This window comes from Sciurus carolinensis, chromosome 8, assembly GCF_902686445.1.
Source record: "Sciurus carolinensis chromosome 8, mSciCar1.2, whole genome shotgun sequence".
NCBI lineage: Eukaryota > Metazoa > Chordata > Mammalia > Rodentia > Sciuridae > Sciurus > Sciurus carolinensis.
In genome coordinates this window covers 125,522,440-125,549,950 of record NC_062220.1, presented here as the reverse complement: position 1 = coordinate 125,549,950, position 27,511 = coordinate 125,522,440, and the positions used below count along the sequence as shown (strand labels likewise).

General features: G+C 51.3%; 1 protein-coding gene across 2 annotated transcripts in view; it reads right to left on the bottom strand.

Moving 5' to 3' along the window:
- Positions 1-25,920, bottom strand: part of LOC124990367 (small G protein signaling modulator 1) — a 56,937-nt gene extending 31,017 nt beyond the window's left edge. Inside the window, exons 1-12 of one of the 2 annotated variants that reach the window (XM_047560348.1) lie at positions 25,255-25,920; positions 22,392-22,554; positions 19,980-20,132; positions 18,352-18,419; positions 17,953-18,098; positions 17,711-17,842; positions 15,556-15,680; positions 8,851-8,918; positions 7,739-7,902; positions 7,451-7,583; positions 3,028-3,192; positions 1,049-1,187 (exon numbers count right to left, since the gene is read on the bottom strand). In XM_047560348.1, coding sequence (XP_047416304.1) covers positions 1,049-1,187; positions 3,028-3,192; positions 7,451-7,583; positions 7,739-7,902; positions 8,851-8,918; positions 15,556-15,680; positions 17,711-17,842; positions 17,953-18,098; positions 18,352-18,419; positions 19,980-20,132; positions 22,392-22,554; positions 25,255-25,405 — 1,607 coding nt within the window. In that variant the 5' untranslated portion in view covers positions 25,406-25,920. The remainder of the gene's footprint in view (positions 1-1,048; positions 1,188-3,027; positions 3,193-7,450; positions 7,584-7,738; positions 7,903-8,850; positions 8,919-15,555; positions 15,681-17,710; positions 17,843-17,952; positions 18,099-18,351; positions 18,420-19,979; positions 20,133-22,391; positions 22,555-25,254) is intronic. The other variant, XM_047560349.1, reaches the window with a different exon arrangement.
- Between the last annotated feature and the right edge of the window lie 1,591 nt (positions 25,921-27,511).

The following is a 27,511-nucleotide window of genomic DNA, read 5'->3' as shown; positions in this document are numbered from 1 at the left end:
CTGAGGGAAGAGTAAGGCCCTAGCATTGCTGAAAATTGTAAGAATTGCCACAGGAGTGCTGTATGCTCTTGCAGAGCACAGAATGGAAGAATAGCCCTGTCTTTATTCTCAGAACATCCCAGGGGATGCCCAGGAAAGCCCAGGGAAGCTGGAGAGCAAACACGCCTCAATCTCCAGTTATGCACGTGGGAAAATGTCCTTTGTGCCTCAGGGTGGTGAGGTTGACTTGGTCAGGTTAGAAGCACAGCATCACACCCACCACTGTTCCCTAGCAGGCTCGGTGCTCAGCAAGGTGGTGAGCTCTCCACCATAACAGGTACATAAGCAGATATTATCAGAGTGTGTGTTAGGGAAAGCAGCATTTCTCAATGGCTCGTGGAGATGACAGGTGCAGCCGGAGACACTTGGGGTTTCTCTAACATGTGAATTCCTGGGCCCTCAAGAGACCTCAATCAGGATCTCTAGGAAGAAGTCCTGGAACCTATGCGTTTTGCACCGCCTAAGGTGATTGATGCACAATAAAATTTGAAACTCTCCAGCTGCATTAGCACTTCTCACACTTAAACGTCAACGTGTGTTAGGGTGTTCAATACAGCTTCTCATTTAGTAGATTTGGGATAATAAGCTGAGAATCTGCCCAGGTGATGCTGTGGGACCACTTACTGAAAAGCCAGGGGTAAGGAAGCTTCCTTCCCTCTCATAGTGTGACTGGCAAAATACAACATGGCTTCCCTTAATTATGGAAAAAGCAGAGTTGCCAGCTGACCCATGATAGACACACAGCATGCGTGATAAAGCAGTTGCTGTATAAAGTTACACTAAGATCTCAGGCCTATTTGTTACTGCGGCACAGTCTTGTTTATCCTGACTAATACAGTGAGTAAGTTCCAACAGCTACAACTGCACAAGGCCAGGTTTTAATCTAGCTCTGGTTGATTCCATAGCTTGTGTTCACACCTCCAAATTTGGTGCAGGGCAAGAAGTGGGCATCCACAAAGCTCTGGGTAATCCTTCAGCCTCTTCCTCGAGCAGCACAAGCCCCTCCTACCTCTCATGGTTGCAGCCATTGGTTGAGCTGCCACCAGTTGAGCCACTCTGTGAACAGGACGAGCAGGAGGATTTCCGGGGGCTGGGTTGCCATAGAGATGGGAGGTTGTTCACAGAGACATCCATGAGATCTTGGGGGACTGTGGTAAATAGAAGGGGCAAAAGAGCCTTGGTTAAATCTGTGTAGGTCATAAAAACCTCATCCCCAAAGCAAGCAGCTCCCCCACCCTCCAGGCTGGAAAAGACCCTGAAAGACAAAGTAGGAAAGAGCCATTTAGATCAGAGTCCAACTGAGGTCCTGGAGCCCACCTGATCCAATGCAAGCCACCACCAAGATCTGGAGGCCCCAGAAGATGGGCAGAGCTGATGATGGCCAGAGAGGAAAAGAACCAGGAGACCAGAGCCAAGAAAACAGGCAGCCATGTCTCGCCATGTTGTCATCTAGCTGTGCTCACAGGATGCTGAGGGGAAGGAAGGGAGCCTGCTGGGTGCTTCTGGGAAGGCTGAGGGAACGAGTCCCCAGAGATGGGCCTCCCGGGGGGAGCACCAGGTGATCCGAGAGAAGGGAGCCTGAATCCAGGGAGGAGGCAGAGCACCTCAGGGCAAGAGACCAGTGGGTGAGGGAGAAACGTGCTGGTGCTGTCCATGGTCCTGGGCCACAAAGCCGCTCCACTAGGTGGGTGCCAGCAGACTGGCGACCAACATAATCAGAAAGTCACAAGCCCATTCTGTACCCGTGACCTACTGAATTCACCTCCTGGAGACAGAGTCCTCAAATCTGGATTTTTTTTTTTTTTTTTGGTATGAGGGATGGAACCCAGGTGCGCTTAGCCACTGAGTCACAGCCTCTTTTATTTTTTTATTTCGAAACAAGATCTTGCTAAGTTACTTAGGGCCTTGCTAAGCTGCTGAGGTTGGCCTTGAACTTGCCATCCTCTTGCCTCAGCCTCCAGAGCTGCTGAGATTACAGGTGTGCACTACCATGTCTGGCTCAAATCTGTATTTTTCAAACAGTTTGACACGGCAAGCCACATTGCAGAGATCCTTATGGCTCAGTTCTGGGCACAGGTGATTCCTGACCAGTTGCTCCCGGGACACAACACTCAGTTCCCCTGATTTCCTTCTTACCCAGCTTTATGAGAGCCACAACGTCTACGAATCTGCTGGGTGTGAGTACTTTAGACTTGCGAGCCATCTGGTCTGTGTCGTAAACACTCAACTCTGCTATCACAGTGCAGCAGTCCCCAAACACAAAATGTAAACAGAGGAGCCTGGGTGTGTTCCAAGGCCACTGTGTTGATGGACACTGAAATGTGAACTCTGCATCATTTTCACACGTCATGAAATACTCTTTTGATTTTTTCACTCACTAAAACAAATAAAAACCACCCTCGGCTCATAGCTGTACAGAGCGAGGCCGGATTTGGCACATGGGTCATGGTTTACTTATTCTCGTTCCAGGAACTCAGAGAGGTGCCCATTCTCCATATGCCACAGCTCTGGACAACTTGTCCTATCTTGACTCCCCTTGGGCTCTATGGGGAGAGGGAGCTGTGGACCTGACCCACTGGCCATCAGAGCTTGGCACCCACCAGGGTCTGTCCTGCTCACAGAATGTGGTTCTTGTGGCCACACTTGTCCTCCCCATGTAGACTCACCAAGGAGATGGCCCAGAAAGGCCAGTGACCCGCCCAGTCTGTTCTAGAAAGACACCTGCAGCTCCGTGCCAGTCTCAGGGAGTGCTGATTGGTTTAGCCCAAGTAGGGGCAATCATGCCTCCATCCCAGCCCCTCGCCCCAGCAGGCTTCACCAACTGGTCCCTCCACTACTGGACCCACCATGCTGCCAGCTGCAGGGTGGACAGCTGAGGGCCTTGATTGGTCCCTTCCTTCCATCTCCCCTGGAACCAAGACTCAAATGACAACATGGCAAAGGTGGCTGGGACCCAGCCCCTGGGGACGTGGGGAGCCCAGACATTACAGGGAGGCTGCTCCTTCAGGCCTGGTGTAGGGAGGGCGGTATTCCATCTGGCTCGTGCCCACTGACTCTGCCTGGCCACTACCAGCACGGACTGACCAGCAGGAATCACCATCCAGGTGGGTCCCACAGAGATGGGGCAGGCGCTGGCCAAGATGTCGGGGGCAACTTGAGACACAAAACAAAACAGGCCTGGTGAAGGGGAGATCTGGGGTGGGCGGGGCAGGGAGACAGGCACATGAACCAATTCCTTGGGGCCTGAACCGTCCCCCTGCCCTGCTCTCCACAGCCACCCACCCCCAGGCACACTGTGTTTGATTAGAGGAAAAGAGAATGCTCACGTTTACCAAGTGACTAGTTCCGTGGGTGCTGGGCTGGGCAGTGCTCTACCTTACTGTCCACAGTGACCCTTTCAGGGGGCATCTGTTTTCTCATCTTGCAGAAGTAACTGAGCTTCCAAATGATGCTCTAATTTTGTTACCCTAAGACCCACCAGGGAGTAACTGGCAAGGCCAGACTTTTTAACGGAAGTCTCCCTTCTCTTTTCTCTAACGACAGTGGTCTCTCACTGAGTGCAGGTACTATCATTATCCCCTTTTACAGATGAGGAGACTGAGGCACACAGAGCATCATGCCCAGGACCGTCCCAGCTAATGAGTGAAATTCCAAACTAGGAGGCCCGACTCTGAGCTCCAATCAGACCCCTGCTGCCGTTTCCCACTGGTTCCTGTCTCTCCTCCCATGGGCTCTCAACTGGGGCAGGTCTGGAGATGTCTTGAGACTTCAGTTGTCACAACTTGTAGGTAAGCTCAATGGTACAGGCATCTGGTGGCTGGAGGCCGGGGATGCTGCCCAGCACCCCACAAAGCACAAGACAAACTTGCATCCAAAGAATCATTCAGTCCACCAGGCCCACAGAGCTGACGGTGGGAAATCCTGCTCCAGACCAACGCTGCCCAATAGGAATGTGATGCAGCCATGCGCAGAATTCAAAACTGCCCAGGAGCCACAGTAAACAGGTGATGACAGCTGCAACAATGTATTTTGTTCAACCTAACATTCCCAAAATGTTCTCATTTCAACATATAATCAATATAAAATTATTCATGCCGTAATTCACATTCTTTTTTTTTTTTTTTTGTATAAAGACTTGAAAATCTGGGTTGTGTTTTACACCCACAGAACATCTCGATCACACTAGCCCACACACTTCTCGAGTGCTTGGTTGGCACATGGGCCTGGTGGCCACCACAGCACGGAGACAACCTCAGCAACAGAGGAGTCTGAAATGCCAGTCTCTGACGGTGGCCCTGTCCACATGCTCTGGAGCTTGTCTTTGCCAGTCAGAAGCCAAGAGATGTAGACCGGGGTATACGACAGTGGGAGGGAGGTTGGAAGCAGCCGCAGCCACAGCCTCTCCCCACGGGGTGAAATAACTGTCCTCCTGTTGAAGCCAAGCATCTGCACGGTTTCTCCACAAAGGGTCCAATGATACATATTTTTGGCTCTGTGGACCACCTGAGCTCTGTCACAATCACTGACCTCTGCTGTGGTGGCCTGACAGTAGTCACAGACAATATGTAAATAAATGGATGTGGCCATGTTCCTATAACACTTTATTTGCAAAATGTGGCCCATGGGAAAGGGTTTATTTCCTTCTGATTTTTTTTTTTTAATTGGTAAACCCCTGAGAATTTCAACCAAGGATGGGGTCCCCATTACCAGGGCTGCCTCTGACCTTGAGGATGAAGAGGGTGAAACCACTTGGCCTCTCCCCACCATGAAACCAATATGCATGGAGTGGCGCTTAGAGGCACAGGCTCTGGAGTCAGACCACCTGTGTCCAGAGCCCAGCCAAGCCCCAAACCAGCTGTGTGACCTTGGATCCGCTGCTTTACCTCTCTGTGCCTGTTTTCTCCTCTGCACAACAGGGGGACAGTGGTGACCTCCTGCTGGGAGGGCTGAGCTGGGGATGAAATGAATGAAGACAGAGCACAGAAGTGGACCTGGCACATGTGGCAGTAAGGACACTGGACTGCGACCTGAGCATCCACCAAGGATTGGGCCTGCACCTGGCAACCAGGCATTTCCCAAGTCATCACTCTGAGTCCTCAGACTATGACCCTGGTGGGGAGTGCTGTCACCCTGTTCCCCAGACAAGGAAAGGAGGCCTGAACAGGAAGGATCACGGGGTGTCCTGCAGTGGCAGAGCAGACTCAGTGGTGGTTCTTTTCTTGAAATCAGTGGTTCTCAAGCAGGGGCAATTTTGCACCCCTGCCCACCTAAAGGCAACATGGCAATGTCTGGAGACATTTCTTCTTGTCACAAGTTGGAGGAACGTGAAAGGTTTGATACTTGGCATCCAGGGTAGAGCCCAGGGATGCTGCTCTGCCCCCTCCTGAGCTCAGGACAACCCCGTCCTATGAAGGACGCTTCCAGCCATCACATCAGTGATGCTAACGTGGAGGAGCCCTCCTAAATACACTGCTTCATCAGGGTTCCCTCAAAGGCAGAGAAGGACCCCAGTGCCAGTCAGTTATTTGGGAGGTGCTACTAAGAAGCACGGGCACCAGGGAGGTGAAGTGAGATGGGGTACGAAAGACCAAGAATAAGCAGGTTTCCACGAGGGGCAACTGCGCCTAAACTCCCTGGGGAACCTTGAGGGGCTCTGCAAAGCACAGAGGCTTCAGAGCTTGCTCCCCTGAGGGCGAGGGGCTGGGGTATCTATGCACAAACCCTGTCAGCCAGGGGCCGGGGGATGCTCCAGGGAGACTGATTCCCTGACACTTCCAACACACCTCACGCATGGGAGAAGGGACCTTGGTGGCCAGAGGAACCTTTCAGGCAAAGAGTCACTGAGAAGGGGAGCTGGCGATTAAATAGCATGCCCAAGGAAGAGCCGAGGACTGAGGGTGGGCACTGCTGGCCTCTGTTCCTCTGCCCCACTGACCCCCAACAGTATAACAGGCATCTCCCCAAAATTAACATACAGCAGCCAGCCTGGCTCCCAGCAGGAGCGTGCAAATTATTTGCTGGGTGAGAATCTGCAGGAAGCATTTCCTGGGAAGAGCTCCAGGGGATCTGGCCTTTCCTGATCACGGGCTCACCAGTGAGATGCTGTGAGGCCTTGTCAGTCTCTGGGGGTGGGAGCCCTGGTTCTCAGAAAGGGAACTGAACCAGCTCGGTATCCAGGGGATTCTCACTTGCACAGACAGCCTTTTCAGCACTGGGCCAGAACAGCCTTGGTGCAGGGCCAGAGCTACATGAGAGACCCACTACCACGGGGAGCTGGGAGGAGTCCACAGCCTGATGCTGGGCAGCCATGGCTGTGGTAGTGGCTCTGTAATACCTGGGTGAGCTGGGAACACAGGGCTTTGCTCCTAATTGGCCATGAAAGAACATCATGGGTGAAAACACAGGTTACCCCAACAGACACAAGGCCTGACTGCCAAGCCTGCCCCAGGCCCCAGGTGGTGCTTGGCCGTGGACCAGAGCCAGGGCAGTGGGGGCCTGGCTCCACAAGCCCACAGTGCCAGGGAGAACATCTGTCCACTTTCCAAAGAGCCTCCCACTGCTCAGCACATGGTCACTTATGCAAAGGGAGGCTCAGGGCCACTGTCTATTAAATGGGACCAACGTGGCTGCAGAGGGTTAAACAAATGAGCTTAACAGAAAAGCTGTGATTCAATAGTGGTTTCAGAGCCAGCAGGAGAGGCCTGCTGAGAGGCAGGACCCGTCTGAGTGAGTGCCATTCAAAGATGCATTCATGGTGTTCGCACAGCAGCCCGTGATCATGGGGAGCTGACGCTGGCATGGCATCTCTTTATAGCAGTCAGCACACAGACAGCACGACATCTGCTGTCACCTGGGGTCTGTGCCCTGGGGAGCCTCCTGGGGCTGTTCTTGCTGCCACTCACTGAGGGCTCCCATGTGCAAGACCCACCCCACCTGCTGCCTCTGACCACCCCCTCACCTCATGGAAGCTTTAGTCTGAAGTAAACCATTAACAAGACGCATGTAATGGCAGCTAACATTCGAGAATTTTAGGTGCCAAATGCGTGATCTCGATTAACCCTCTTAGCAACCCTGTGAAACGGGTGCTGTTTCACACATCACTGTTTCACAGATGAGGAAACCGAGGCACATGGGTGGAGTGACTTGCCCAGGTTCAGCTGGGATCCCAAAGCCCACACCCCTGTCACTACCCCGTGTCGCTTCCTGTCTGGTGACATTTTTATGAGCCAGGTGGAGAGTGGTTATTGGTTCCCGTATTTGGGGAGAGCTGAGGCTGCCAAGATCCCAGGTCCCCCTGCCAGACCACCTATCTTCTAGTTCCAAACACCTGGGGTGTTTGGAAATGACCTGGGGTCATTTTCAGGCTCAGTTGGCAGGTGGATCCCTGGGGCCCAGAGACAGGGCAGCTTACCGAATTCAGACTGTGTGCCAGGGTAGATGATCCGGAACACATAATCTGTGGCCTCCTCATCTTCCTTGTCTGAAGACGTGGACTCGGAGGAACCCTGAGGGCTCCGCTTGCGCAGCTTGGGAAACACTTTGCCCTGAAAGGACATGTTGCAATGCAAGGACGCCCCTGTCCCCAAACCTGCACAGCCTGAGGGGTCTTGGCGGGGCATGCACGAGTCTGTGAAGTCACATGAGGGCCCGCAGGCAGCGAAGACCTCCCCAGCCTCCCCAAAGCCCCATGGCCACTCACCTTTCCCCGTTGGGACCAGAGAGGCGGGTCCAGCTGCCCGTGGGGGAGCAGCCCATTCTCCAGGCAGGAGAGGAACTGCAGGAGGTGCCCGCCCTTGGGGAAGCGGAAGGGCGGCCTCTGGATCCCATCCTGGCTCACCAACACCACTGTCCCGCCACTGTCCACTGCCACCGTGACCGGCAGAAAAGACCCAGTGGGAAGTCACTATGAGGCATGGCGATGGGCTCCCCGACTCTGCAAACACACGTCCCCAGAGGTGCCAAGCCAGACCCCGGGGCCTGAGACTCTGGGCCAGGCCTGGGCAAAAGGTCAGGGTAGATTTTACCCCTCCTGCGTCCCACTCCTCCTACCCACAATCCACCTGGCTGGAGAACTATAGGACAAGGTCAGGGACAGTGTGGCTGGACCTCCCTAGATCTACCCATCAAAGGAGACGACTCCCTGAAACACCCGCGCTCCTCAAGAATCTGGGGCAAATCCGCCTGACTTACTGGGGTTTGGGGTGTCTGATTTCACCCCTCCTCAGGCCCCTGGCTGACTCTTGACTAGTATGGGAAACATTCACTCTGTAGCAGCAGGACACAACACGAGAACCGTCCTGTCTGACACAGCATCCCCATGAGGCTGATCCACTAGGGCCTATTTTACAAGTGAACCCCAGGCTCAAAGAGGGTGAGTAACTTCCTCAAGGTCACACAGATCTGAACCCAGGTCTCTCTTGTTCAAGACTTGAGCAGCAGTGCTTCACACCCCGGTGGGACACGGACCACTTGCAGGAGGGCCATCTGCTCCCTCTGACTGTAGCTTCTTCTAACTTTAAACAACCACTACAAAGACCTGGTTTGAGTCCAGGCTCTGGAGCTTACAGGCTATGTGGCTTCGTGTCAAGTGGCTTCTTCACTTCTAAAATGGGAACACGCCTATCACTGGGTTGTCGTGACAATTAAATGACATTGTCATTTTACAGAGGGGGAAACCCAGTCACTTGCTTGAGGTTGCACAGGTAAGAGGTTGTCCCACCACCTTGTCTCATGATGCAAATGAACAATCAGAGGCAGGCAGGGGATCCAAGAGGAACACCAGCCAGGCCCCTGCTCTCCTGTGGTCCCTACCTTGCTGGTGACAGTGCAGGTAGACAATCTCATCCAAGCGGATGGTCATGGCATAGTCCCAGTAGACGCTGGAAGGGAGAGAGGGCCAGGCTTGCAGGAAGCCCACCTACCTCACAGTGGGAGGGGCTCTGGAAGCCAGAGGACCACTCCTGAGGTCCTCCCTCCTCACCACGACCTACTCATCCCCAACCTGTGTTCCAGCCTGCCCAGAGTTGCTCCTTTTCTTTTGGAACCAGCACCTCAAGTATGGAGGAAAGCACTCTCCCCCAGCCCATGTGGCCAGGCAGGGCGGAACCCACCAACTCTCTACCCCATGGCTCCAGCAATGATCACCAGACCCAGACCCGGCCAATCAGCGTGTTCCACTGTCCCAGGATGGTACAGGATGTCCCCATGACCCAAGAAGAACCAGTGAGGATCAGAGTTACACCAGAATCACTGCCTGTAGCTGAGCTGTTAGGAAAAATGCTGCAATGGACATTTACGTACGAGGTTTTGTGTAGATAAAAGTTATCACTGCCTGGGTAGATCCCTGGGTGTGGAGTTGCTGGGCCTCTGGTTAAGGGTGTGGCAGATGAACCTGCCAAACAGTAAAGTGGTTCTCCCACTTACATGCGCCACACAGCAGGGCAGAGACCTGAGCCGAGTCCGGCTTGACTCCAGAGCCTGACGTTTCTTCTCTAACACTAAGAAACCCAGCTGGGGAGTTTTGACCATGGCTGTGCAAGAGGAGGCGATGGCTGGAAAGAGACAGAAGTGCTCCTGTGCTTTCCAGACAAGGACCGTCCCCTTGATCGACATTGCTTCTTGGTCCCAAAGAGGGACCCTGGTCATCTGAAGCCCCTGGTCATCTCCCTTCCCCACACTCCAACCTCATGTTTCCGATTCCTGCCTGTTTCTCTCTTCCACTGAGGCCCAGGCTCTGGGTGAGGGTAACAAGGGGAGCTGGGGTTCAGAGCTCAGGAAGGTGGAAGCCCCCAAGGCCAGGATGGTGACCTTGAAGGTCCAGATTCAGTGGGAACTCAGCGTGTCAGCACCTAGTGGTGCCTGTTCACCGAGGAAAGATGACGTGGAAACGTGGAGCCTGAGGGTTGGAGCAGCAGCAGGCTGGTGAGGATCTGGTCAGTGTCTTTCTCCAAACACTGGCATCATGGGTTTCCTGCCCACATACTCCTGGCCTTCAGTCCAAGGATTTAGCAGGGTCCCAGGGCTGTTTAGAGCTTTGCTGTTAGGAAGGACATGCTTCAGGATTTGAGAAGCACTTATTAAACCTTCGGGAAATCTCTTGAATCTGGGGAGACCATCTTGTCCAACTCCCTCCCTGGAGAGAAGGGGGAAACTGAGGCTCAGAGAGGTGGAGTGGCGTACTCTGGGTCAACCAGCAAGGGATGGTTGAGCGAGGACCTATATTTATGTCTACTTGGTTATTTGTTTTCTTCCCCAGGGTAATGTGAGCTCTGAGATGGTAAAGGTATTGCTCTCTTTTGACTGACTAGCTAGTTCCCTGAGTCTAGTACAGTGCCTAGCAGGGAGTGGGGCTCAGTAAATATTTAATGAGTAGATTGTCCCAGCACCTACTGTGTGCTATGATCTGTGGCTGGTGTCAGGAATCAGCTGTGAGCAAGGCAGGGGCCCTGTCTTCAGGGATCTGAAGCTGGAGGGTGAGGCGGTAGACAGAGGAGGGTGCACAGGCTGGTCATGTGACTACGGTTTGACAAGCACTAGGAAGTTTGAGTGAGCCACGCTCAGCTGAGAGGCCAGGGAAAGGCCAGGTGAGTTCCAGGCCGAGGGCTTCACCTCAGCCCCTACACTGTTCTTCATTAGAAACTCCAGAGTCTGGCAGGGACACAGTTACGCAGCCCAGCCTGGGACCTCTCACTGACCACCTCTGAACAGGAAGTGACCAGCTGAGAAAATGCTCTGAATCACCCCAAGACCTAACGTGGACCACAGTGAACTTGAGAGTAAGTAGAACACAAGAGCATCTGAGACGCTAAAGCCTTCCTGAGCCTCCTTCGTGGTTGTGCTCAGCAAAGCCACCTGCAGCCAACCTTGGGGGTGGGGAGATCTACCCAGTGCAGTTTTGGTCATGTTTCCTGAAATGAGTCCTTTTTTTTTTTAAAGCTACATTTAAAGATGCATATGAATCCCCAGCCCTATTTTGTATTTGATTTAGACAGGGTCTTGCTGAGTTGCTTAGCACCTCACTTTTGCCGAGGCTGGCTTGAACTTGCGATCCTCCTGCCTCAGCCTCCTGAGCTGCTGGGATTACAAGCATGCACCACTGCACCCAGCTGCTAGACATGTTTTCCCTCAGTTGTTTGGTTGATAACTTGAATATTTTGGTAACTGAAAAGGTCTTTCTTGGTGGACAAAGATCTTCCTTGGAGGACTCTGGCAGGATTTTGTTTCAGCAGCGAAAAGGACTATGATGTTATTGAAATGTTAATTAGGACTCATTTGAGGACATGTGACATTCATTGATCCTTTTACTCCCAATCTTTACTGAGTCATGAGAGGGGATTCCTACAACCCCAAGTTTATTCCCATGGTAAGCTATAATTATAGCATATATGAAGTTTAACCTGGACTGTGACTGCATGTCAGTGAGGATCAGTGCCCCCTCCCCCCGTAGAAGACAGACTGATGCTTAAGCACTGGTTGCAGAAACCAAGATGGTCCAAAGAGCTTTGAGTAACCCTTCAGGTTCTGCTTCTAATTCAGGCGCTGGGGCATCATGTTCTACCTCGTCTTCTTCTTGGAAACCCAGCCTGCTCTCAGAAACCCACTCCTACCACCACCTCCTCCTCCTCCTTTCAACACAAATCTTGGGTAATGCCAAAGGAAGCCATTCAGCAGCTGCTGTCCTTTTCCCCCCAACACACACAAACTTGCTCTGGAGGAAGTGTCTTCCTTCTCACCCTGGTTGTCAGTTGTGATTAACTGCTCTTAACTGTTGCACTAATGAATACGATTTTAGGTTTCAAAGAGGGAATTTGAAACAATAGGCAAACGGGGCTTGGATGAATTGGTCTCACATATATCCTGCCTTAAGCTGCTGAGGTGATGAGTCCACTGCTCATGTGACCCTCCACCTTTGTGGATCCCTCTTGGTTTGTTACCAGCATGTCTGTTTGAGGTTGTACAAACTTGACAAAAGTTAATACTTTTATTTGTATTCTCTGCACTGTTGCACTCTCCAAATCGCCCCTTGCTATTTTTATTAACTTGTTACACATTTTTTTTTGTCTTTGATGTCATTTTTTGTTTGATTCCCCCCGCCCCCAATTTGGAAGGTAATCTGTTGGTGGATTTAATAAATTTGTTTACCTGAAAAAAAAAAAGATGCATATGAAATCCATGTCATCTGCAAGCTTCTTCAGAATAACACGTCAGGGTAGGGGATGATAGATGGTCAAGAGGGCTGGGACACAGGAACTTGTGTCATGACTATTTTTATGTTACGAGTTCTTCACCATAAAAATATTTTTAAAGAAAATGAAAAAGAAAAACTAGAATTTGAGGGCTGGGGTTGTAGCTCAGTGGGTTTGCCTGGCACAGGCGAGGAACTGGGTTCGATCCTCAGCACCACATTAAAAAAAAAATAAATTAAAAAAATAAAGCTTAAGTAAAAAAAAAAAAAATCTGATGTGGATTCAGAACAGCCCAAATCACTGCTTCTCCTCCCCACCAGCGGCCGAGACGCCTGAGGCTGGATTGACGGCTGGCTGCCTCAGCCCCATGGCTGCCCTTCGCTCTTCTTTGCAGGAGGGAGCCAGTCAGTGAATCTTTTCAGTGTGACTCCAAAGCCACTGCAGGACTGTACGGATGTATGTATTGTGGGTACCAAAGAAGAGACAGCTCCGGGGCCTAGAAACCCTGCAGCCACTCCCATCCCCTTTCGTGGAGTGATGAGAAAGGGTGGGCGGCGACCGGGGGTTATCTTGCATTAGCAGGCTCTGTGGGTCTTTGTAAAGCTGTCCCACTCTGGGTGGTGTTCAGGGGCACTGGCTAACCCCCAGCCCTAACCCTCTTCTCTTGGTTTCTTCATCCTCCTGAGTCTCTGAGCTATCCTCAGGCCACAGCTGCAGGGAGGCTGGCCGGGTCACCATAACAACCAAGCTGGAGGGAGATCCAAGATGGTGGACTAGAGGGAGGCTGCGTTCCTTGTCGCTCCATAACTCTGGTTTCAAGCAGAGGATATCTGTTTCTTGGTGAGGCAGTTTTTGCTGCTTATCGATCCTCTGGTGTTTACCCCATTTGTCTGCTGTGATCACCTGCAGTCTGCCAGCATATCAACGCCTTTTTTGAGTGCGGACTGCTCACTGTCAGGTGCCTATCATCCGCCATTTGCCTGCTTCTCGCCTGTCCACTGCCTGTCTTACACCTATCCATCACCCAACGCACGAGGTTCACCCCCTGATTGTCCGACCCCAGTCAGGAAACTGATCGCCGAACGCCAGTGGAGCACCAGCTGCCTGCTGTTGCCTGGAAGTTCACTGTGACAGTACCTGCAGGTTTGATTACACATGGCTGCCGCCATTTTGAGACAATAGCCAGGCCCCGTAGGACCCCTGGCCGGACTGACTGGGCCCCATCTCCAGGATCCCTCAGCCCGACCGATCACTCCCTGCGCCAGGCCCCGTAGGACCCCTGGACAGACTGACTGAGCCCCATCTCCAGGATCCCTCAGCCTGACCGATCACTCCCTGCCTCTGGGGCCCTCACATCAACTGACTGCTCCCTGCTGCCAGGACCCCAGACCAACTGATTGCACCTGGCCTCCAGGATCCCACAACCACACCAAACACACCAGACCTCCAGGACCCCTGCCTGACCAACCGCACCCTGCCTCCAGGACCTCCAGCTGACCACGTCCACCCGAGCTGCAGCTCCCCATTTGCCAACACATTTGGAAGCCAGAGCGGCCATCTTGGATAATCCTGGAAGCCGTAGCTCCGATCTTTAGGTGGGGCAAATCCCATCCTGAGACACCTGCTGGAGGCTTGAAGCTCATTGTCAGGTACCTCTCATGCATCAGGCTACTGAACTCTGGGAGGTTTCATAACTATATGACTATTATACTGTAGATTTTTTTTCCTCCTTATTGAAAAATTTTAAGTTTTTATTTCTTTACTTTTCTTGCTCTCTTTTTCTTTTGTTTACCTGTTCCCTCAGAGTCTCTTTCTCCCTTTTTTGCATGCTAACATCCAATTTCTTTTGATTACACTCTCACCCTTTCTATTATCTAGAACTTCTGTATATTCTTTTCTTATCCCATTAACAGCCACATTCTACATCCCTCTACATCCTCTTTGTCCTCCATTAGAAACTGCAGACCTTATTGCAAATCTGTTTGTTTTACTGAAGATAATATTTGAACTCATTCTGTTTATTATGACAATTTTGTTATTGCCCTCATAGGGGTTACTTGGTCTAGGATTGCATAGTGTCTGAATTGGGCACTGCTAATATTGATCTCCCCTTAAAGAAAGGGTTTTGGAAGCCTATAGGGGGAAATCTGCAATACCCCAGATCTGCAGAGGGGAAGATACGTGAACATGAAAAAACAAGGGAAGAAAATGATCCAAACAAATCTAGATTCTATATTAATAGAATCCAATGATGGTATGCTAAAAGAAATGTCAGAAAAGGACTTCAGATTATGCATGATTAAGATGATTCGCGAAGCAAAGGATGAGATAAGAGAGCAAATGCAGGCAATGAGTGATAATACCAATAAGCTGAAAGCAACTGCAGGAAGCAAAAGATCATTTCAACCAAGAGAGATTCTAAAAACAAACAAACAAACAAATAAACAAAAAAAAACAAACCAAAACGTAAATCCTTGAAATGAAGGAAACAATAAACCAAATAAAAAACTCAATGGAAAGCATCACCAAAAGACTAGACCACTTGGAAGACAGAACCTCAGACAATGAAGACAAAATATTTAATCTTGAAAATAAAGTTGACCAAACAGAAGATGGTAAGAAATCATGAACAGAATCTCCAAGAACTATGGGACATCATGAAAAGACCAAATTTAAGAATTACTGGGATTGAGGAAGGCACAGAGATACAAACCAAAGGAATGAGCAACCTATTCAATGAAAGAATAGCAGAAAATTTCCCAAATCTGAAGAATGAAATGGAAAATCAAATACAAGAGGCTTACAGAACACCAAATGCACAGAATCACAACAGATCCACACCAAGGCACATTATAATGAAAATGCCTAACATTCAAAATAAAGATAGGATTTTGAAGGTCACGAGAGAAAAGCATCAGATTACATACAGGGTGAGACCAATATGGATAGCAGCCGACTTCTCAACCCAGACTCTGAAAGCTAGAAGGGCCTGGACCAACGTATTTCAAGCTCTGCAAGAACATGGTTGCCAACCAAGAATCCTTTACCCAGCAAAACTAACCTTCAGATTTGAAGATGAAATAAAATCCTTTGATGATAAACAAAAGTTAAAAGAATTTACAAATAGAAAGCCTGCACTACAGAATGTTCTCAACAAAATATTCCATGAGGAGGAAATGAAAAACAACAATGGAGGTCAGCAAAGGGAGGAACAACCAGGCTGAGTGGCAGACAGGGCAGGGTGCACATCTCTGCTCCCCAGGAGGGGAATCTCCCCATGCCAAGGAGGGTGGATGAACTCAGGGGATGCACCGTGGACCTAGGGTCCTACCTCTTCTCATAGTCCAGGTCCCCCATGGACCCGTTCATCAGTTGGTTGGGTGTCCACTTCAAGGTCATGATGTCAGCTGTCTGGTGCAGGGACAGGTACCCGGGTACAGCCTCCATGTCATCCCTCTGCAGAGAGAAGAGATCAATCAGGCCTGGCCATGGTGACGGAGGACGTATGGACAAAGGTCCTGACCGTTCGACTCTAGGATGCGGAGCCAGGTTATCTGAGAAGCTGAAGCCTTCTGAAGCCTCCTTGGGCAGCCATGCTCAGCAAAGCCATCTGCAGCCAACCTTGTGGGTGGGGGAGTTCCACCACGTTCACCAAGCGTGAAAGCTGCCCACCCCTGACACCATCACAGTCTCCCTCCTGAGACCTGGGGGTCTTTAGAACAAGGAAGGGGGCTCTGTCCCTCTTAACATCACCCTTTTCAAATCAGGCATTTATCTGGGCCAATCTTAAGGGAGAAACAGATGGCAGCTGAGCTTTGTGGCCCATTCCCCAGAAACCTGCTCCCCAAGTATCCCTAGCACACTCCGGGCCAGCAGTCAGATCCTCTGCCTCCCTAGACTTGCCCAAAGGATTTCTTACCTGCTTTATTTTATCCAAGTAGGAGGGATACGGCAACATCCCTCAAAAATGAAGGAGGCAGCCCATGCACCAAATCCACCTCAATGACAGACAAAGACCCATAACTGTTTACTGAACACCAGATACATAGGGAGCTCAGTTCAGTCCTCACACAGCCTCAGCTGGAGCCAAGCACCCCATGGAGGAGCAGCATTCCATCAGTCCTAAGATGCACATTCTGTTCCTTTCACATTTTAACCTTCCTAAAATGGGGACATGATTATCCTTGATGAGAGCTCACAACCCTGCCGCAGAGGTGACTGCCTGAACTCAGACTCGGGCGTATCTGTTCTCACTTCAGCTGAGTTTTGGGGGCACGGTTATTGTGCACAAGCAGGATAGCTTCTATTTTAAATGCCTTCAGAGAGATTAGTCTGTGATTCAGCTTTGAATTGAAAAAAGTTACAGTGACATTGAGAGGCTGGGAAAAGAGTGGCAGAGTACTAATGTGACATTGGTGAAGCAGGTACATTATTCACCCCTGCAGGGATGCCTGTAAGTCCAAATTTCCTTGAAAAATAGCAAGTGAGTGCTTGAAGGGACATCTGACCCATCCCAGAAAGGAGAATGCATGTTCTTGAAGAACTGCTGCACTTTTCTGGGCTCATGGGTCAGGGGGCACCAACATTTTTGTGTAAAGAAACAGAACAGTTTTGGCTTTGTGAGCCATATAGGCTTGGCTGCAACCTAACTCTGCCACCATAGCCTGAAAGCTGTACTAGATAACATGTAAACTAAGGGTCATGACTGTGTTTCAACAAAACTTTATTTATAAAAACAGGTGGAGGGCCACATTTGGCTCATGGGTTATAGTGTGTTGATCCCTTCTCCTGATGGAACAGAGAGCAGCATGTGGAAAACTTAGGGCATCAATGACTCTTAGTCAAAAGTGATACAGGAGATTAAACTCTGGACTGTGAGGACTTTAGGAATGTCTTAAGTAATGTACCAATTACACTTTCTCTGGTGTGTACTTGGGAAGGTGATGTATGATTACAAGACAAACAAAAAAAATTTGTTTGATTAGGTCTTGAAGACCTGATTCTAAATGGATAAGGGGAAATGTAATCTGAATAGCATTTTAGAAAAGAAGGCACATCTTGAAGCCATGGCTACTTGCACTTGAGCAGACAGGGTCTTGTGCCCATGGTGAGGCAGATACTGTGGCTTAGAGGGAGGAGTTGCCCAGGGTCACCCCATGATTGAAACTGTGCCTACACTGCTGGGGTGGCTGACAGTTCACAGAGCTTCCTCCAAGCAGAGGCCAGACACCATACTGTCCCTGTGACTCAACGGCCCTGGAGAGAGGGGACAGCCAATGGAGACACTGCGCAAGGGCAGAAGCTGCATGTGCCCCGCTCTCCCCACATCCCTGGAACCTGGCCAGCCTCTGGGGCACAGAAGGTGACTGATGAATGGCCCCAGTTGGCCTGAATTCCAATCATAAATCTGTCCCCTAATTCGCCCGTGTGGGACTCAGTTAGGATGAGAAATGGGTGGGTATAAAGATGCGTAGATGAACACTCACCGGCTGAACCAGAACATTGTTCTTGCCGTAGAGCAGGGTGGCTCTGGAGTTCTGGTGCAGGGACTCCACGTAGTCACGGGCAGAGAAGGATGGCCGGTCGTCCATGCTTCCACTTGAATGCCTCTTCTGGATCTGGTAGTGTGACAGGAGACGGACAGATGGCCCTGGATTGACCTTCAGGACCTCTACCCTGTTCCCTGCCCCCAAGTCCCTCCCACAGCCCCGCCGCCCACCCCACTCACACAGAGGGCTGGCCGCTTGCTGGGCGAGTCCTGCCGCAGGTGTGAGCTGTGGATGCGGTGCCTCTGGACCAGCTCGTCAGCCGAGGGGTCGGTCCAGAAGTGGTCCGCAGTCTTCATCTTGGTGTACTCCAGGGCACAGGGCCCCACTGCAGAGCACACGGGGCTGGGAACCTGCAGCCCGGAGCGCCGCCCTCCCTCCCAACTCCTGCAGGCTGGGCCACTCATTTCACTACCCCTCCCCTCCAGCCAGCCAGGAGGCCTGAGTCCTGCAAGCAGGAGACCAGAATGAGGCCCTGGGAGCAAGAGGCAGCGAATGGTTTTGATGGAGGAGGATGAGGGGGCCCTTGGGAGGTACCTGAGACCCCGGACCAGATGGAACTCAGACCATAGACCACATACCCAGCAAGGAGGCAAGGATGGGGCCATCCACAGGGTCCACCAGAAGAGCTTCCTTCTCATAGTATTTACTAGAAGAGGGAAGGACACTCGGGTTTGGATGGAGGCCAGCAGAGGATCACAACCGCCAGCTTGGCTGGATCCTGCGTTGCCCACTCACTGCAAGAGCTTCGGCTGCCCCATGTGTAGAATGGGGACCATTGTCGTATATGTCAGAGGGCTGCCAGAAGGACTTTTGAGCAAAACAAGAGATGAACAGTACTCAGCGATGTTGGGGGGCTATGCCGTGCGGACTGCGCCAGGATGGGGCCTGGCAGCCAGCCAGAGGTTGCTTTGATCACATGGGTGGTGAGGAGGTTGATTAACATAAGCACACCCAGGTGATTTGTCATTGGCTGTATCCAATTAAGTCCACGCACACAACTCGTGCACAGGTGTTCCTGAGTGCTCCTGCTCGTGCCTGCTCATTTTGACCTTTACCATGGTTGGGCAGCTAGCTCCTCACCTAATCTTTGCATAATTGGCATCAGCCCTACTCTTAACCTCCTGGAGGGGATATAAGCTGGCTCTCCTCGAGCGCTGGGGTTCGAGGTTCGAGGCCCCAGGTTTGAGGTTGGAGGTTCCAGGTTCGAGGTTCCAGTTCCCGGGTTTCCTGATTCATCAATAAACCGTTCCGAATTCAAGAGCCTCGTTACTCTTTTTGTCCCCCATGCCAAATTGACTCTGCTGGACGGCGTCACAGCGTGGAGTGTGGTTTGCACCTGCTTAACACACTCTGAAGACAGGGCCTTTAGGAGCAACAGGAGTCACGAGCAGAAGGCTAGGTGATTCCACCTGCTTCTACCACGTCTTCTGGTGAAGACAGGAAGTCCTGAAAGGCCCAGCTGATGTCTGCCTTCCTATCTCTGTGCAATTAAGTGCTGCTTAACTGCACTGTGCACTCAAAGGCTGTGCTAACAGGCTTTCCAGCCCTCACAACTAATGCTGAAAATGCTTCCCTGAGATGCTCAGAAAAGGCCCCTGAAATCTGGCTTTGCAAAGTATATGGGACACCATCAATATAAGGGTCGTGCAGAATGTTTCTTCGTTTGTGTGAATTACAGTGTAATGGTTTCCAGTTCCTTAAAAACTCATGCAACCCCGAAACCAACAGAATTTCAAAGTTGGAAAGGACCTTGTTTTGGCCTCCCAAGGATGTTGGGTTCAGAGAGGTAAGTGACTTGCTAGAGGTGACACTGGTCAGGTCACTCCATCTGCAGGCCCTTGGCTTGGCCCTTGCTTGCATACAGCAGGGGGTGACGCACACAGGATCTGGAGTCAGACAGACTGCATGGGAGCCCAGTTCAGCCACTTTCCACCTTGCCCTGGTCCCCTGGGAAGAAACCCAGGGTCCCTTCATCCTGCTCTAAATGAGGAGCCCCTGCACTGGTATTAAACATCCAAATCCTCCCAACTTTTTAAGCTAGGTTTGCTCAGGGTTGAACATCCAGGAGGCATGTTTAAAATTACTTGCAAATCTACTTCACTGTCAAAGGGAAAAAGAAAGGCACTTTGTGCACGAGAGTGCAATTCCCAGGATGGGCAGCAGGTGGAGGCAGAGTAGATGCAGGCATCTGGCCGTTCCCTCTCACCTGCTGTTTTCCACAAGGTAATGCACAATTTTGTCCAGGACCTTCTCGAACAAGGCGGTGCGGATCCACAGGTGCTTGATGGCGAGCGGGGACAGGTTGGGCAGCTTGGGCAGCTTCCGAGAATTTTCCGGGAGTCCCTGGATCTGGTTTCGCCTTTAAGACCAATAGGGAAGAAGAGATCCACAAAGGAAATCCACAGGACCAGTATGCAAACGGGAAAATGCTCATTCTCTCTAGAAAATGAAGGAATGGCAGCGAAACAAGAGCCCATAGTGCTCCAAGCCAGTGGGTCAAGTGTTGAAAAATGAATAATACCCAGTGAGTGTGGAGATGTGGCTAAACAGAGGGTTTCAGATGCTGTTGACAGGCAAGCCAGCTTCTGCCCTCCCTCGCTGCCTCGCTCCTTCCCTCTCTCTACTGGAATGAAATGCTGACCAAGAGTCTTGGACTACAGATCCTTCAGAGGCTCCCAGTGCCCCTGAAAAAAAAAAAAAAGTCTTCCCTGTGACTGGCAGGTGCTCCGTGACCTGCCCCCCTACTTCTCCAGCAGCCCCTTACTCTACCCACTCACTCCATGATGCACACAGAGCAGTGAGCAGACTCTCTGGAGCCTTCCACAGGCCGATGCTGCTTCCTGGCTCCCCCCCCACCCCATTCCTGGGAGGATCCCTTCTCACCCTTTGGGTCTCGGCAAGGCCATCTCCTACAGGAAGCCTGTTAGAACAATGCTGTCCTCTCCCCTAAGCCTGCTCTATTTTCTGTCTTCCCCTCCATGCTATGATCTTAAGAATATGGACTAAGCAATTTAACTTAAAAAAATAAAATAAAATACTGAGAGTCAACCAGGAGGCAAGCATGGGCCCACTTTGTGTCTGTACCTCTGGGGCCTAGCACGGTGTCCGGCACACAGGGAGTGCTCAGTGACCATGGTCATGAACGAGTGATTGCACAAGAGAATGAATGGTTCTCCCTAACTGCCCAGCCAGGGCATCTCTGATCCCTCCCTAGGGAAGTCCTCACACTGTGAAAGGCCCTGGATATCCGGCTCCATCGGAAGTTATCTGGAAATACCCAGGAATTCAGCAGGTGAATTGGAAGGAACCTAAAGACCATGGGGCTAAGAAGTCCAAACAGGAGCTGGAAAATCCAAATTCAGAGCTCTGCCCACCATATGGTTCTGGGGCAGCCCTGGGCAGGCAGGGCCTGCAGGGTGAGGGAAACAGGGGGCTGTTTCTCACTCAGTGGGATGATCAGCCTATGAATTGATGGCAAACGTAGGGCATGCTATAGTTTAGATCTGAAATGTTCCCCAAAGGTCCAAGTGTCAAAACTTTGTGCTCATCCTGGTGCTACTGGGAGGTGGGGAACCTTTAGTGGGGGTGGCGGTGGAAAGTTTTAGGCTATTGGGGGAGTGCTCTCAAATGGCACTGTGGGATGTGGATCTCTTCCTTCTTTTTAGAAAAACTTTTTTTTTTTTTGCATGCTGGCCAGAAAGCAAACAGCTTCCACACCATAGGCCAATAATGGGGCCAACTGCTCATCAGACAAAATCCTCTAAAACTCTGAGTCTAAGTCAACCTGTCCTCTTTTTAAGTCAATTATCTGAGGTATTTTGTTGTAGTAACAGAGAACTGACAGACAGAGTATGTTTGTCTCTCCCCTTCCCTTCCCTTGCTTGTGACAGACACAGCCAATCAATCCACACACATTTTCCCATGATGCCCAATCACAGCTTCAGAATCCTTCACGACACAGTCTATGGGAGCCACAGGCACAAATTGGAGTTAAAATCCATTTGCCATCCCCACCCAGTCCCCAAGTTGGGGGTTGGGCTCTGTATTCAGAACAGGCCGTGTGGCACAATCAGTCCATAAACCTCCCCAACTCATTAACCAGGCACCACGACAGGTGAGTGACACCTCCCCCTTCAATAGCGGCCTCCAAGACAGTTTTAATCAGAGGCTCCAGCAGCTGGTCCATGAAGGCAGACAGCACTCTGATCCTTTGAGGCTTTGCACTGAGAACAGGGTGTGGTCCCAGCACCAACTGCCTCAGGAGCATTTTCCAGGTGCTAGACACTGCCCCAGATGCTGGGGACATAACAGGATGACACGGATGTAGCTGCCTTTCCTCGTGGCATTCAGAGAGGTAACAATCAAGTTAACAATAAAACAAGGAACAGCTAATTCCTGATGGCAAGAACAAGTGTGAAGAAAGCAAACAGGTGATGTGAAAGAAGGTGGGGTGAGGGCTGGAGTGACCGAGCTGGGGCCACGGAAGACCAAGCAGGCGAGACTGCTGGAGGAACAGCATGTGCCAAGGCCCTGAGGTAGAAAGAGACTGGAGGGTCTGGGGAGCAGAGAGCGTGCCAGGGGCTAGGGAGGGGCTGTCCAGCCTGGTCCCCACACTCACATGCTCTCAATCAGCTGCTCCAAGTCCTGGACTTTGCGGCTCAGCTCCTCGGCTGGCGGAAAGCTCTTGCCCACCTTCATGAAGAGAGCTGCGATCTTGTTGCTGCGCAGGAAGCCAGCTGCCCGCCGCCGCAGCCCATGCAGGACGCAGGCCTCCACTGCAGCTGTGGGGACATGGTGGGCAGCAGCACTGACTCTCCTGTCCATGTTCCCAGCACTCAGCATGGCTCGGAGCTTCCATCAGACACAGGCTCCTTGGGCAGCCAGTACCCCCAGCATCCCCTGCCTCTGGCCAGCATTACAGGAAAACACATGTGCACCCCACCTGGCTGGCTTCACCCTCTAAAGAAGCGAGGGAGCTTAGTGGATAACCCACAGTCATGGCTAAGGCTGGTCCACCTCTATGCAGGTCCTCTGCCAGCCACTACCCAGCTGTGTGAATGGGCAATGACCTCCCCTCGGTCCTCGGCTTCCTCACCTGGAAAGGGCAGTAGCGTGAGCATTAGCCTCAGAGATGCTGTTAGGAGAGGTGAAAAGCACACATGGGAAGTACTTAGCAGAGCCAGGCACACAGTGGGTGCTTTATGAATGCCAGCTTCTACCCCTTTCAGAGGGAGAGAGATGGGCTATAGACTGCTCACCTCTACCTGGGCCAAAGAATATCAATATCGTTATCATCATCACCACCACCACCACCACCATCATTGCTACTATGAATGTAGTACAGTTCATGTTTATGGGTCTCCTTTAAACTCTGCGTGGCCAGGGAAGAAAGGAAAACTACCTCCACTTTCCAGATGTGGACCCTGAGGATCAGAGAGGTGAACTGAATTGCTCAAGGGCACCCAGCAAGTGAATGATAGTCAGGATTCAAACCCAGGCTGAGTTCAAGGTGAGCCGTAAGTCACACTGTTGAGGATTTTGTAGCAATCTTCCCACTTCTGACCATGCCCAGTCTCCTCAGAGCAGGACACGTGGATTATATAGCCTGGTCTCTACCATAAACTCACTGTGTGACCTCAGGCGAACTACTTTCCCTCTCTGGGCTGAAGTGAGCCATTCTGGGAAACTTTTGTGCACACCATGCTGACAGCCTCTATCTTACTCCTGGTGCTTCTGGCACCCCTCCATCTTCTCACGTTCTCCTCATGCACAGGTATGCAACAGGTATAACATTAATGCTTACTGAAAAAGTGAGTATGTAACAGCAGCTACTCCTTACTGGGTGTCAGATAACTGAGAAGGTTTACCTTACCTAACTCTTGAGACGAAGCCCATGAAGTAAGAGCTCTAGTGAACCACAAAGGGTGGAGAGCTCGGCCAAGGTTCTGTGCAAGAAGAGACAGGGAGAAGGTTGGGGTTGACGGCTCGTCTCTGTTTGAGTCAGCCTTTACTTGTGTGAATCAATGTCCAGATCATCTTGCCCACTCTGCTCATGCATTTAAAATATTCCGGGTGAAACTCTTTTTACATTCTGAGTTTTAACTTATACAGACAATATTTTCCACGTGCTTATACTGAAATAAGTTAATTTCAGGCTCTGTGTACAGTGTTTGATTCTTTCTGACAAAGGCTCCTGAGGACACTGGATAAAAGAACCCTTGATGGGACTCTTCAGGCCTCAGTTACTGCCTCCTGATTTCTCTCACATGGAAACTTTGGTCAGTTAGAGAAGTATCATGATTCTTTTTATCACTTTCTATTTCTCTAAGGATTTAATTGGTAGGTATGTTGGCAAGTCTTGATGGGGACATGTATGTTTTCTATTTGCAAATAAAAATGTCCAGGAGAAAATAAATAGTTATATAAATGTAATAAAATGTAATTGTTTTATAAAAACATAGATAATATTCCCACGCACATCTGTACTTATACATATGTATTTATGTACACATATGTAAATACATATATTCGTATATACACATCTATAAACACCTGAGTGTGTATGTCTGTGTGTATGAAATAAACATATTCCACTTAAATAAGTTCTTGCCCAAAGTTGCCCAATAAGAAGAGGTAGAGCTGGGATTTGAACCCAGGTCTGCCTGGGTGAAAAGGGGGTGAACTGGGGCTCTGGCTCCCTGACATGAGCGTGCTCAGCACATTGTGGTGCCCCAGCCGTCTGCCCAGAGCTGGTGGGCTGGCCAGGTGCCTTTGCTCAGGCACCTCCCGGGGGTCAATGTCACAGGGAGGGGGACTGGAGGACACCTTCACCAGGAGATGCTCCCGGCATTACAGATGATGCTCTCGGGGAGGAAGAGAAACGCACCCACTGTGCGCACGACCGACTGAGCTGAGTGCTGACTTCAGGCTCATGCAGAGCGCCTGTCTCCAGCCACCGTCAAAGCACAGCACGAACCTGGCAGTGCCGTTATTTCTGGAACCTTAGGAGCAGAGCTGGTTTAGGGAGAGAAGTCTGAGTCATGCTCTGATCCCCAGGCCTGCCTCCTTTGCTGAGCTGGCTGGTCATGGTCCCTCGGGATGTGTCAGCAGGGACTCTTCATTCCCTGTCTTTAAAAAGTCCTCGTCTGCACTATCCCTCTACCTTGCAAGTTCATGGGCAGAGCGAGGAACTGGAAGAGAGATCGCTGCTCAGGTGTGTGGGTCTACGTAAGGTGTGCCCACACAGAGGGCAAGGTGATCCCCCAGTGCAAGCCAGGGTGACCTCCCCAGAGGGTGTGGAAGTCACTGTCAACTGGGTCTCTCACTATTCTGTATCTCCAGGTTCTCCAATTGAGTCAGGATCCAAAATTAACTGTGGAGTCACAAAACATGATGTGAGAAGTCTGGCTCAAAGAACTGCCTTTCCTGAGGCCACGCCCAGAAAAGAATCTTTCCAGGCCACAGACGGGCCACCGACTCACCACAGAAGGAGATGATGTGGCTGCTGTCTTCGTGGACAAACTTGCGCGTGACCGCCTCTTCCATGATCTGCTTCACCTGCAAGGCAGTGGGGAGAGACCAGTGCCACCAGGGTGCAGCTCCCCAGAGGGCTGCGCTGCTCCCCAGGACCATTTGCAGGCCATTTTGGGGGCACTCTGGTAGTTGCTTTCCTTCCACATCCTCACCACCTGTCTTCAGCAGGCTTGTGACTTAGTAGCTACCCGCTTCCCACTTTAATTATTTGCGTGGACTTTTGCATGGTGGGCTGCTGCTTCTCTCAGATGTCACACCAAATGTCCTCTCCTTCCCTGACCACATCCTGGCCCTTATCATGGCCCCTTCAGGGTACTTACCACCCTTCCTGTCCTTTTTCTCTATTGGTTTACTGTCTGCATCCTCCTTCCAGAATCTAAGCTCTATGAGGGTAGAAACCTCTCCTGTTCTTACTGTGTTATAACCGGGACATAGTAGGTGCTCAATAAAGATCTCCATGAGTGAATGGTTGGATGACTCAGGTAGCTACATGAATCAGGAGGTGTGATGTAGACTATCAGCCCTGGAATCCAGCAGACCCGGGTTCAAATCCCCGCTCAGGCACCTACCATATGAGCGCATTTTGAGAAATGGAGTCTCAGGTCCACCTCTGGTCACACCCCAGGCCGTGGGCTTTTCTTACTGTACCTGCTTGCTCAACAAGTATTTCCTGAATTCCTCAGTGTGCCAAGCACAGGGGACAGTGTGAAAGGGCAAACAGGACTTGGCTTGTGGCCTTGACCCTCTGGTGGGCTCACTGGATTCTAGATCCCAATCTGCTCAGAGTCACTCTGGGACTTAAGCAAAGCCCCTCTCCTCTATGGGCCCTCGAGACTGAGGACACTGAAAGAAGACCACAAGGATCTGCCCAGGTCTGAATCACTGGGCTGTGAGGTCAGGTGGGGGAAGCAAAGTGCAGAGTGACCCAGCCAATGGGTCCCTTCCCTGTGGTCCCTGCACTCACCCTACAGAAAATCCGTGCACTCATCTGAGAGCAGTCCAGGCCCCACTGCCCACTCTCCCTTCCATCTGGATGTCTCCTGGGGATGAAGGCAGAGCTCAGGACACCCCTGACTGTGTGCTATGGAGAGCTGGCCCACTGGACTACCCCCTCCATCCTGCCGGCACCAGTCCTGTGAAGAGCTCCTGGTCTTCAAGCTCAGTGAGCTTGTGCTGGCCTCGCCTGCAGCATTGCTAAGTGTGAAAATCCAGCAAGACCCTGGGAAGCTGGCCTGTTTTACAGATGTGAAAACTGAGGCTCAGGGAGGGGAAGTGGCCCACTCTGTGTCACAGAGATAGGAAGGGGCAGAGCTGTCATTCAAACTTAAAAGGGTTTTTCCATTATGGCTCCAGATGTCATATCCTGGCCCTTGTAGCTATTAGCTGTGTTACCTCAGGAAAATCACATCACCTCTCTGAGCCCTGGCTATTTGATACTGGGAGAATGGAACCAGATGCAGAACATCATGTGCTGAGCATAGAGCTTGGCACACAGAGGTGACAAATGTCACCTCTGCCTGGAGCCTCACCTGCCTTTTACCACTGTTTTGGCCCTGGCTGGATGTCACCTGTTCAGGACATTACAGTCCCTTGCTAGCACTCCCACAGTGGCTGTTTCCAACACTTACCAGACTGAAATGCCGTGGTCGGCACCTACTCCCCTGCCAGGTTCAAACCCCATCACGACAAGCACTCTGTGGCTCCCAGCTTTACCACTGTGTCAACATCCACCCTGAGTTCTGGCACACAGTAGGTACTCAATAAATGATGACTGTGCTGGCTCTGCACAAAACTGTGTGGCTGGGCCAGGCTGGCCTCCTGTGTGTCATAGTCCAGCCTTCCTGCCCGGGTGGCAGTGTCTGGAACGGCTCTCAGGACCTGTGCAGACGTGGCTCCCACCCAAAGGTGCAGACTCCAGCTCTTCCCAGTGGCTGACCTTCTCTAGCAGGTGGCCACCCTCCCATCAAGGTCCTCCTGCTCTTCAGAGGCAGCCAGCCATCTGCCTGTCACTCTCTGTTGCCTGTGTCCTCCCTTCTGGTGGGTGCAGGGAGCACCAGGCCCCATCTGCTCCATGTCCACAGAAGGAAGCCGTGAGCTTTCTCAGGATACGTGGCAAATCCCCAGCTCCCACTCAGAGCTCAGGGAGGAGGGAAGGAGCCAGGCTTGGAAAGTTCTAGCATCTAGTCAGTGCCCTCAGCCTGCTGC